The 12,088-nt window shown below is 42.5% G+C and overlaps 1 protein-coding gene across 1 annotated transcript in view; it reads right to left on the reverse strand.

Moving 5' to 3' along the window:
• Nucleotides 1-10,122: 10,122 nt before the first annotated feature.
• LOC102423880 (quinone oxidoreductase-like protein 2) overlaps nucleotides 10,123-12,088 on the reverse strand; it is a 20,824-nt gene continuing 18,858 nt past the window's right edge. The window contains exon 10 of the mRNA XM_006088945.3: nucleotides 10,123-11,388. Coding sequence (XP_006089007.2) covers nucleotides 11,320-11,388 — 69 coding nt within the window. The 3' untranslated portion in view covers nucleotides 10,123-11,319. The remainder of the gene's footprint in view (nucleotides 11,389-12,088) is intronic.

A 12,088-nucleotide genomic window follows, 5' to 3' on the forward strand; every position in this document is an offset into this window, starting at 1 on the left:
AAAATGTTTTATCATAAAAGGAGCTTTAATTCAACCCATCATATTAGACTAGAGGCCCAAAATTCGTGCAAGGGGCTCAGTCCCAGCCGCCACCACGGCCTCCTCTGCCTCGGCCCCCACCTGCTGCGGCTTCGTCCAGAAGGATGTCTGGTCTAATTAGTATATTATGCTTTTATTATTATAGATAGATATATTAGAGATTCAGAGAGGTTAAATAACTTGCCCAAGGTCACACAGTGGAACTTAGGGCTCTGGTTCTTAGAGATTATCCCCACAACATTGTGCTGTAAATATTGAGAATACATCTGGCCTGGCCTGACTTGACTTGTTTACTTAAAAAAGACACTCATAATTACCTTATTCTTGCTTTGTATGCAAAGAGCACATCCTTATATGTATGCAAAGAGTAGTTAAATATGACCTGCATCTGCCATCTTGTCTTATGATTACTCTCCTTTATCTTACTAATAATCACTGGACTTAGATGAAGTGAAGGATGCAAACAGACATCCATAAAAAGCAGAATGGAGTCCTGACCGGTTTGCTCAGTGGATAGAGCATCAGCCTGCAGACTGGGGGTCCTGGGTCTGATTCCGGTCAAGAGGCATGGACCTTGGTTGCGGACACATCCCCAGTGGGGAGTGTGCAGGAGGCAGCTGATCGATGTTTCTCTCTCATTGATGTTTCTAACTCTCTAGCCCTTCCTCTCTGTAAAAAATCAGCAAAATATATATTTTTTTTAAAAAAGCAGAATGGAAATAAATACCAAATGTGTGATGTCAGCAGTAAATGCTATGACAGATCAGGAGAGGGAGATAAACCGAAGGGGGATTTTGAGAGGGGTAAGAAAAGAAATCAATGCAAAGAGGGATAGGAACGAATATTCAAAATATGAGGTTTCTTTTCTGAGAACAGTTCTACTATTCAGGCTATTATGGATGATATGTGACCTTAGCTTACATGGGATTTGTGACCTTGATCCAAAGATAATATAGCAGTCTCATTTTCCACACACTTCCCTTACTTAAAGAGAGATACGTTTGGAAAATATGCACACACAAAAAAGAAAACATCCCTGTATTCATAAGCCTACATTTTCCTCGGCTCAGACATCTTGGGTAAATTGAGGACGTTACTAAAGCTGTCTGTATGTAACTAAACAACTGAATAAAAAGCAGGAAATGCAGTAATTGCTATGCTCCCAAACACATATCTTTTGGGTCTCATAGACACATCTTTCCAAAACCGTCAGCAAATGGAAGGTATTGTTAGTTTAGACATCACTGAACCAAAAATATCCATGGCGGAAAACAATTACAAATGTTTCTTCTTGAAAGAATATTAAGCTCCATCTCTTAAACGGGCGATTTTCAACTGGTGTGCCACAGGAATTTTTAAAACATGCAATACCTGACTATTTAGTCAGGGGCATGACCTCTTTCCCCTTAGATTGCATCACTCCACTTTCTGCCTCAGTTTTCCCACGGTCAGATCTTCCCTCGGTGTGTGTCCAAACCTGCCTCTACTTATAAAGACACCAGTCATTGCATCAAGGCCACCCTAATCCAGTACGACCTCAGCTTAACTTCATTACATCTATGAAGACCCTATTTCTAAATAAGGTCATATTCACAGGTACCAATGGCTGGGATTTCAACAGACTTTTTGAGGGGACACAATTCAACCCACAACAGGCAATTCATGGAGGTAATGTGACAGCCAGGAATACTGTTCTTCCCCCAAAGAACCCACATGCTCTTAGGGTCCCTATTAAGCCCTCTGAGAGCCTGTTACAGCAGAACAGGGTAGGGTCTAGGCCTCCTTTGTAGACCTCAGTTCCCCAGGCTGAGGAAGGGCCATCTTACCAGGTACACACGCAGCTCAGTGAGCGTCCTCAACCCTGCCTGAGTGAGAAAACAAAGCTGATGCAGGGAAAAGCCATCTTCATCGTGAATAAACAATTCAAACAAACATTGTGTTTATGGCAGGTCAGCGGTATCTTTGAATACACAGATGGAATATATTTGATGAGAAGCTACAAGTTGACAAGATAATGAAAGCCTAAAAGATTTCCTACTATCTCACCATTAGCAGCAATCAGGGAAACTGGAGAGATCAAAAACAAAGAAAATAACCTGTGCTGTGCTACAGAACCCAAATTTGGCTAAGGGGTAATGTACTCCAGTAATCAATTCTCAAGGATTAAGTGCCTATTATTGCAACACTGATACCAAAAAAATAAAATAAAATGCACAGCACCACCCTGCAAAGAACTTACCCACCAGCTGGGGATATGAAGAAACTAGAGGCGCATATTAAAGACAAGGTATAGTTCATTGCTAAATTTATGATGTAGAGACTCATATACAAAAATAGGAGAGATGAATGATTCCAGGATTATTCAAATTAGGCTTTCTGGAGTTTGATACGTAGTTCTTTGGAGACCATTCTGTGTTTCCCAGTCACTGGTTTGGACCCTAAACCCTCAACCCTCACTCCGTGAGATGATCAGCATCTCCATCTCACAGGTGAAGAAACCGAGATTCACACACATAAAGTGACTTGCCCAAGGCCAGATAGCTCATAAGTTCCCACGTCAGGAATTGAACCCAAGTCTTTCATGGTCAAGTCCATAGCGTCATCTGCAATGCATTGACGGGTGAGTCGGGTTTGGATAGATAAGTAAACACAAGGCGAGTATTTTATGCGTAGGAAATGGGATTAATATTTTATTATTACATTTTCTAATTGGCTCCTGAGAGCCAGCCTGTATCCCCAGATGAGAAGCTGCTGTCAATCCTTCAGCTCTTAAAATATCTGGGTCAGTGAGAAGAGGATCACAAGGTCTCCTGGTGGTTATTTTTAACTTAAAAAGGGAAAGAAAAAAAAACCTTTTAAAGAAAAGGAGAGGATAAAAATGAAAAATACCATGAGAAATTTTACCAGCTGAATTCAAAAAGGTAATTGTTCGATAGGAACAGCTGGGCTACTGACCTGACTTGGAACCTGCAGGGAGGGGTCCCTGGTGGGTCACGATGGTTCCTGGCCCCATCAGAACTGAGAAGGGTGGCCTGGAATCCACATCTGAAAGTGGGCCTGCGACCCAGCAGAAATGGAAAGTAGGAGGCACACAGGGGCTGGTGCCACTTCCCCATACCTGCCTTTAAAATGACATTGCCCTTGATCCTTTCTTCAGAGAAGAAAGGGAGGAAGAAATTCAGGGGACCTGTTCCAGAGTCTACCACCGGCTTTTGCGATTTCAGAACAAAAGGAAAGGTAGGGGAATCTTCTAAGCAATTGCCCTGTGTTACAGGAAAGTGACACCAATTGACGTGTGAATGCTGTTCTTATGAGAGAGATATTCTGAGTGCTGCTTGATGTTTTTCTTTGAGACAAATCAGCAGAAATGCAACCCCACTGTCCAGCTTTCCCATCAACTCAAAGACACCAGGAATGAGGAAGCTGTAAGTGCCAGAAAATATGTCTCCCAGGACCTCGGAGGGAGACGGTTCTGTAAAGCAGCCCACTGTGTCACGTGTCAAAGGCAGCACAGGAAAACTGCCTTCTCTAGGGTCTGAGGCAACGGACCCTAGCTCAGTGCTCCACAAATGTGATTGCACTGTACCCCGTGGGCAGTGAGGTCTGGTGAGGAGGTAGGGTGGCGTGCTTGGGGGCCAGGTGAAGCAGTTCCTATTTGCTCGAGGAAATAAGAAGGTATTTTGTTATCAGTTCTCCTTCCCGATGTTGCCATTCTCCCTCTGCCAAAGTTAGACTCTCAAGGGAAGCAAAATTCAGAGGATGCTCCAAGCAAGACCAATTCTCTGTCTCTCTCTCCAAATCTCCATCAGCTTTCCTGCCACAGTGAACTGCAATGGCCATCTTGAAAGAAAATTTCAGAGTCATATTTTTCTCTCTCCCTCAAATCCTAAACCTGTGAGAAGTCATAAGAAACCAGTCCCCGTGGTTTTTCTCATCCAGCCCCTGTACTGGCCCCTTCTTTAGTTTTCCCAAGATCCCCAAGAACCCTTGAAGTCACCCAGAGACCAGAAGATCCATCTTTTAGGTGGCATCTCACCAGCAAAACATCCAAAGGAGAAGAGATACCTGCAAAGTTCTCCTTACCTTCCGCTCTCCACCAGATCTTCGCAGGGAGGAGATGGGGATGCGAGAAGAGGTGTCAGCATATTCTCCACCCGCCAAGGGGACCAGAGATTATTCCCTGACCACCATCCCCTTATTCATTTCCGAGTTGACAAATACCACTCCCTACTGAGGCCAGAATCAGGAAGGATGAGATGAAGGTCAGCCCACCTGGAGAGCGTAGAACTGAAATGCTAAAATAAAAGTGGGAATCCTTATACTCATAAAGATAATATCTGTTCATCAACCATAAAACACTTCCAGAAAACATCACTTCATTTGACTCTCACAATAGTAGGCAGATACTAATGTTGATGTTACTATTTTCCTTTAAAAAACAACAAAAAAAAAAACAAAAAAAAAAAACAAAGAAACTGAGGTACATAAAAAAGGGATGACTCCCTAAGGTCAGAGGTCCAACTTGCAGCCTGGCCTTCTGAGCTCAAATTCAATGCTCCATCCTCTCCAGCACACCCACTCAGGAATCCTGGTGGACAGGATGGCACTAGAGACAGGAAAGCTTGCTTACTGGTCACCCCGATGGTGCCATCTTCCAAGATTAGGGAAGTTGACCCAAATAGTCTTGATTTCATTTTATAATTGCCTAGGAATCTACCCGCCAACAATATAAATCTCTCTCTTATAATATTTGTGTTTAGTCCTTGCAAACTTTAAGAGTAGTAAGTCGCATATGCTTATGAGTCCTGTGTAAAGGAGTGCTATTTTTACTTTGCCCTAAAACTATTCCTTTAAAATGATAAAGTTGTGCTTTATCGTTCTTGTGCTCTGGGATTTAATAAGTTCATATTTTTATCCTATGATTCTCATTATTTTATAAATTTCAATCAGATCTCCCCTTAGCCTGTGTCTTTCCAAAATGAAGAGCCCTAATTCTTTTATCATCCCTCAGAGAGAATCCTCTCCACCCTCCACATCAATTTAGGTGTCCTTCTCTAGACCTTGTCTAGCTCTGTATGTCTTTGAGGTATGTCATCTCATTGGACCACCATCACTTTGTCCATCTATATATATAAAAGCCTAAGTGACCATTACAACCGGTCGACCAGTCACTATGATGCCCAATGACCAACAGGGGGCAGATGCTCAGTGCAGGAGCTGCCTGCTGGTGGTCAGTGTGCTCGCACAGCCAACCTCCTGCAGCCGGCCAACATCTTGTGGTCCTTCCCCCCTGCTGGCTGGCCTCACCTCGATTGGGACTGGGCAAGACAGCCCTGATCAGCCCCGATCACTGGCCAGGCCGAAGGACCCCCACTGTGCATAAATTCGTGCACCGGGCCTCTAGTTATGTATAAAAGAGCACAGTGACTTCCGCTAAAGTAAAATGTAGAAATATTAGAGACCCTTTAAATAACTCAAACATTATTTTGTTCCATGTGAGCCCAGCATAGGCTGAAAAAATATACATTTTGCTTCAACTCTGAAATGAATTTGAGCACACTAGTACTAAACAACCTTGTAACCTATTATGAAAATGAGAATTTGCAAAGCACTTTCACATACATTATCTCATTTGACCCTCACATGAACCACACAAGGTAGATAACACATATTATCCTCATTTATCACATGAGAAGAAAAAAAAAAGTTGAGTCTAGTCCAAGGTCAAACAGCTGGAATTAGAGCCCCAGTTGCTGGCCCTCCATCACAAGAATGATGCTCTATTCACTGTGCAATACAACCTTTCTTATAACCACTTGTGCTTTATCTTAAATTACCAAACTACCACCTCTAAGTCTCTTTCAGTGGTCCACAACACATTCACAAAATATTCTATAGTTCTATTAAAAGAAAAGATGGTTAAAGTTGGTCTAGACCAGTGGTCGGCAAACCGCGGCTCGCAAGCCACATGCGGCTCTTTGGCCCCTTGAGTGTGGCTCTTCTACAAAATACCACGTGCCGGCACACACGTACACTGCGATTAAAACTTTGTGGCCCATGCGCAGAAGTCGGTTTTTGGCCTGGGCGAGTCTATTTTGAAGAAGTGGCATTAGAAGAAGTGGGGGTACGTTTGCTGAGGTTGACCCCTCAGATTGAGGACGTTTTTAGCAAAGGCCAATTTAGGAGCACCCTAATTAAGTTAATAACAATGTACCTACATATATAGTTTAAGTTTAAAAAATTTGGCTCTCAAAAGAAATTTCAATCGTTGTACTGTTGATATTTGGCTCTGTTGACTAATGAGTTCGCCGACCACTGGCCTAGACCCTCTCCCCTTCTCTTGCCACATGTTCCCCAGGACAACTCAGCCATATCATAGATATCAATATCACTCCTTTCAAATTATTCCCCATTTTGTGGTCTAGGCCATACCTTTCTTCTGAGCCTCAGACAAGGATATAAAGCTGCATACTTGATACCTCCTGGATGTCTCAACATGTACAAAACTTCATCTTCTGCCCCCATCATATTCCCCTCCACTGCCAAAACTCAATCCTCTTTGGACATTCCTCCTCTCAAATACCTATCCAGGAACCTAGGAGCCACCTTGAAATTTCCCTTTCCCTCCCCTGACTCCACCCATATTCATCTAACACCAAGTCCATTCGCTTTTACCTCCTGCATAGCTCATTGTTCTGTCCACTTCTCTCCTTCACCATCATCATCACTTTAGTCCAAGACACCATCATCTCTCATTGGACTTTCATTGATTCCTAATTGGTCTGTTCCTCTCCAATCCTTTCTCCCCACCACACATAGCTGGAGCAATGCTCCCAAAAATGCGATTCTGGTCATGCTGCCCCTAACCCACTCTGTCTAGATCACTTCAATGGCATCACATTGCTTTTAAGGTAAAGGCAAAACCACCAGTAAATGGCCCACAAGTCCCTGTCTATTCTGGACCCCACCTCCAACCTTATCTCACAACACTAGCCTTCATTCTCAAGCTCCAGCCCCACTAGCCTTCTTTCAGCCCCTTTTACTCACCATATGTTGTTTTTTAGCCACAGTGTTCTAGAATATTCTTCTCTATTTAAATTCCCAGAATTAGATATACCTAGAAGGCTCCATCTTCAGATAGGGATTCAAGGGTGTTTCCTCATGGAAACCTTTCTCGATCTCCCTGAGTTAAAGCCCCCATCACAGTTTACATGGCACTGGTTTCGCAAGGTTTTGTGAATTTAGTTAACATCTATCTCCCCAGTAGATTTAAATTACCCCAAAGGGTGTCAGGAAATTCTAAAACTTTTGCTCACCATTGTATTCTCTGCACTGTGCTGAGCTTAGCACATACATGCACATCAATAACTGTTTGTTAAATAAATGAATAAACCCACTGATAAGGAAATGGTTATGTATGATAAACACTGTCATTATGGAATACTACCAAGCTGTTAAAAATAATGAGATAAGAATATATTTACTAATATGGAATGATGTCCATGACATATTATTGATCTAACACAGTGCATTATAGAACATTATGCATACTATGATCATTATTTTTAAAAGCTGTGTATGTCCTTTAAAAACACACACACACACAAATAACCTCTTTGTGTTTACATATATATGCATCTGTATGTGTTTTACAAGACCTGCAAGACTAACACCAAACTGCTTACACTGGTTTCCCTAGAGAATGGGAATGAGACAGGATAGAGAAAAATAGGATAACAATATCTATTCATAAACTTCTTTCTGGTTTGACTTATTTCAATGACCATATGGTATTGCTGTAAATTATTTCAACAATACTGCTTTTCAAATAATGATGCATTCACTAACGGTCAGGAAACTGACCGTTTCTAAATACAATAAAAAAAAAAAAAGGAAAAAAATTATTCTGTGTGATTCCTTGACAATGATAAAGCTCCATAAAACAGCATGTTTCCAGCTCAGCTCTCCAATCTAGCAATAAGCTGTGATGATGTCCCCCACGTGACTTGTACAAACAAAAAATTTTTGAAAAATCATTACTCTTGCACTTACTCCTACAGTATTAGAAGGGAAAATAACAGAAAGAAACAATAGCATAAATTTTTCTTAGTTTAGATTTTTTTTTTTGCTAAATAAAAGTGATTGTTGAAGACATCTTCATTTTCCTTCACTTGTCAGATGAAAAGTCTTTTGTTGTCTTTGCCACAGCTCAAATAGGAAAGAAAGCTTCCTACAGCCGTGACAGAGGTGGGAGCAGGGACAGAGATACTGGCGACGTGCAGACAGGATTGTTCCACAGCTGACAGCACAAAGCCTCACTCTGGTGGTTGAGCGAGGTGTGTGCAGGTGGGCAGACCCAGCTTCCGGAAGAGGGAAGGCAGGTGTGTGGGCGTGCCTTCTGCAGCCAGCCCCGCTGGGTGAGCTGGGGACAGTCTGTGCATACAGAATAAGTGCTGTCGCTGGGAGCTACACTGATTCTTTTTTCAGACTAATGGCTCAGATGGTGGGACAACCAAACGATGACTAAAATCTGAGTCAAATGCTTTCAAATCAAATTATTCCAGTGAAGCAGGAACGCAGGCAAGCAGAGAGCAGATCATGAGGGTTTTTAACCAGTACTTGTTAAACCTGAAGAAACTCGCTCTTCTTAATGACTGCCTCTTTCCATCCAATTCATTCTGACGTGAGTGAGCTGGGGACAATGGATCTTTATTACTAGTGACACCTTCTGATCAACTCTGAACCCCCTCTGGGCCTGTGCACTTTCCCAGTCCTGCTTTCACCTCCTCCTCTCCCCAGGTGCCTCCAGCATGTCTTCAATTATCCCAAAGGGTGTCGGGAAATTCTAAAAGTAGCCTCAGAGTTGGTGTTTTGGTATTTTTGAAAACTTTCATTTAAATACAAAAAGAGCTCACAGAAAGGAGAAGTAAGGTTGGGGGGAAGGGAAAGGGAAAGGGCATGTCATTACATTGAGCCACAGGGCATGCAGCACCGCCCCCCCCACCCCCGCCAAGACTCAAATGTGCCACCTGCATGTGGAAGAGACCCCAGCATGTGCTCTGACCCTTGAGGAAGCACCATGCAGACCCACTACACACATATGGGTGGTTTCCTTGACATCGTCCCCCGCCCCTTTTCTTCTGCTAATTTCTCAGTTTTAAATTCTTTCCCCAAAATGTTCCCTCCCTATTTGGCAATGCAGTTCCTCCATAAGCCTTTTTTGATGAGGAGACCCTGAGAAGATGGGTGTTTTCAAATGACCTGAGGTACTTTTCAGAAAACAAAGCCTCTTATCATCTTTATTGGAACAGGATCCTCTTCAAGAATAACTAGGAGTACCCCCATCCCCATGGAATCAGGTATGCTTTCACCCCCACCCCCCACTCCTCCTTTTTTAGGAATCAGCAGTCATGAAGTAGAAGAAGCAGAGAACAATGCTTAGCCCCCAGCAAAGGTGTAGGACCCCTCCCCACAGGCCAGAACTTGGCAGAGACTGAAGCTTACATACTTCAGCCTAGTTGGGCCCTCTACCCACACTCTGTCCGCTTCTCTGAATGCGTTCACTTAGATGTGAACAAAATATATTCTTGTTAAAACATTTTATATTGTGGTAAAATATACATTACATAAAATTCACCATTTTAATCATCTTTAAGTAAATACTTTGGTGGCTTTAAGAACACTCGCATTGTTGTGCAACCATCACCACCGTCATCTCCAGAACTTTCTCATCTTCCCCAACTGAAACACTGTACCCGTTAAACACTCAGTCCCCATTTCCTCCTTCCCCAGCCCCTGGCAACCACCTTTCTATTTTCTGTCTCTGTGAGTCTGACTACTTTAGGTACCTCATATAAGTAGAATCATACAGTATTTGTCCTTTGTCAACTGGTGTATTGCACTTAGCGTAATGTCTTCAAGGTTCACCCATGTTGTGGCGTGTCAGAATGTCCTTCCTTTTTAAGGCTGAATAACATTCCATTGCATGAACATATCACATTTTATTTACCTATTCATCTGTTGGTGGGCATTTGGGTTGTTTCATATTCTTAACTTAATCCTACAATTTAAGACATACAGATAATTCAAATTCATTCAATTTATTGAGTATTTACCAAGGGCAACTAACTGTGCTAGGTATTGTGAGAGGTACAGAGGGGAATCCAACATGGTACCTGCTCTTAAGGAATTTTATGCTTAATTAGGAAAGTAGAAAAGAAAGAAGTGAAAGTAATAGCATTTGCTAACTGCTTTGCCCAATCACTGCATGTATTGCTCACAACAACCTTGTGAGATAGATGATGTAATATCTACATGAGAGTGAGAAAATGAAGGTTCACAGACCTTAAGTAACCACCTCCAAAGTGGTGAGACTGGGATTCAAACCCACGTCTTGGATTCAGAATCCTGTGTATATTCCACTAGCCATGCCGCTCCCTTTGGTGCAAGGCAGAATGTGACAAAGCCTGGGGGAGAAGCTACAGGAAGGTAAGAGGGGAAGAGAAGAGATACCACCCTCCCGAGGGGAGAGGCTCATTGCAGACACAGGTCTTGCAGGTCAGGAAGGCTTATATTGGACAGAGATAAGGGAATAGAGGAAACTGCTTGGGCCAAGAGCAGAGGAGCCGTCAGGAAATCTCAGTGCATATTGACGGACCAGTGCAGTTGTTGAACATAAAGCTAGAAAGCAGAGAGGGGCGAAATCTTGGTTATAATGGAATGCTGGCTCAAGGAGTCTGAATTCCACCATGTAGACAATGGTGAACCATTGTAGGTTTTCTAAGTCAAGACATAGTTGTAGCTGTGCTTTGGGGAGGTCCATGGCAATAATGCATAACAAAGATGGAGGGGGGTATAGTTCATAGGTAGGAAAGCCAGTTAGGTCACTGGAATTAGCAGATGAGACATAATTAGTCAGAACAGAAAAGAGGATATGGAGGTGAGCAGCATCTTAGCAGTGGGGATTACAGAACCTGGCCGCTGGTCCATTATGAATGGGGTGACCCTACATCCTGGTTTGTGTGGGACACCTGTTTTCCTGGTGTAATTCCTAACAGCATCTCTTCCCTCTCAAACAGGTCCAAGTCTGGACAGTAAAGTATATGATCACACTAATTATGAGGAGTAAGAAAAAAGATTCAAAGGGAACTTGCAAAGATTTTGAACCTGAATTAATAAGGAAGGTGATGTCACCTTTAGAAACACGGGAGGGAAATCAGGTTTTTAGAAAGATGAGGAGTTTGGATGTGGACATGCTGGTCTTGCTGCTGAGGTGAGGGTTTATTTGAGGGAGAGGAGCACCTTGCCTGTGGACTTGCGCTGTATCACATGAAGGAAAGCATCATTGACCTAAAAAAAAAAATCCCAAAATATGTACAAAGACTTGCATACATGCACATTTCAACAAACATTTGTTGCTGGTTCAATTCTTAAAATAGCTACAGTATTAAGATGTGCCTTCAATGAACTGTATATAATTAACTATGTGACACTAAGTAATCACCACAAACCCAGAGGAAAACAATAATATTTGAGAGTAACCCAACCTCAAAATTTACCTGTCTAAACTATAAATTTCAATGTTGTCAGATAAATGACAGCAGGTAAAAAGTCCTCAGGCCCTGGCAGTTTGGCTTAGTGGATAAAGCATCAACCTGCGGACTGAAGGGTCCCAGGTTTGGTCCGGGTTGGGAGCACATGCCTGGATTGCAGGCTCAATCCCTAGTGGGGGTATGTGGCGGGGGGGGGGGGGGGGGGGGCAATTGGGGATTCTCTCTCATTATTAAAGGTTCTCTCTCTCTCCCTCTCCCTTCCTCTCTGAAATCAGGAAAAATATATATTTTTAAAAGTCCTCAGGGCTGTCCATACTCTCCTGTAAAATCTGTGTGTTCTAGCTTTTCAAAGAAAGGAGCTACTGGTAGAAGGATCGGAAATTAATATTTTACAATTTTTATCTTTTTATTAAAACTGTTCTGTTTCCAGTGTGTCTGAAAATTCAGTCTACCTCTCCATTCATTTTTAGGAGTACAGTTATAAAGCATAAATTTAA

This window comes from Myotis lucifugus, unplaced genomic scaffold (assembly GCF_000147115.1).
Source record: "Myotis lucifugus unplaced genomic scaffold, Myoluc2.0 scaffold_54, whole genome shotgun sequence".
NCBI lineage: Eukaryota > Metazoa > Chordata > Mammalia > Chiroptera > Vespertilionidae > Myotis > Myotis lucifugus.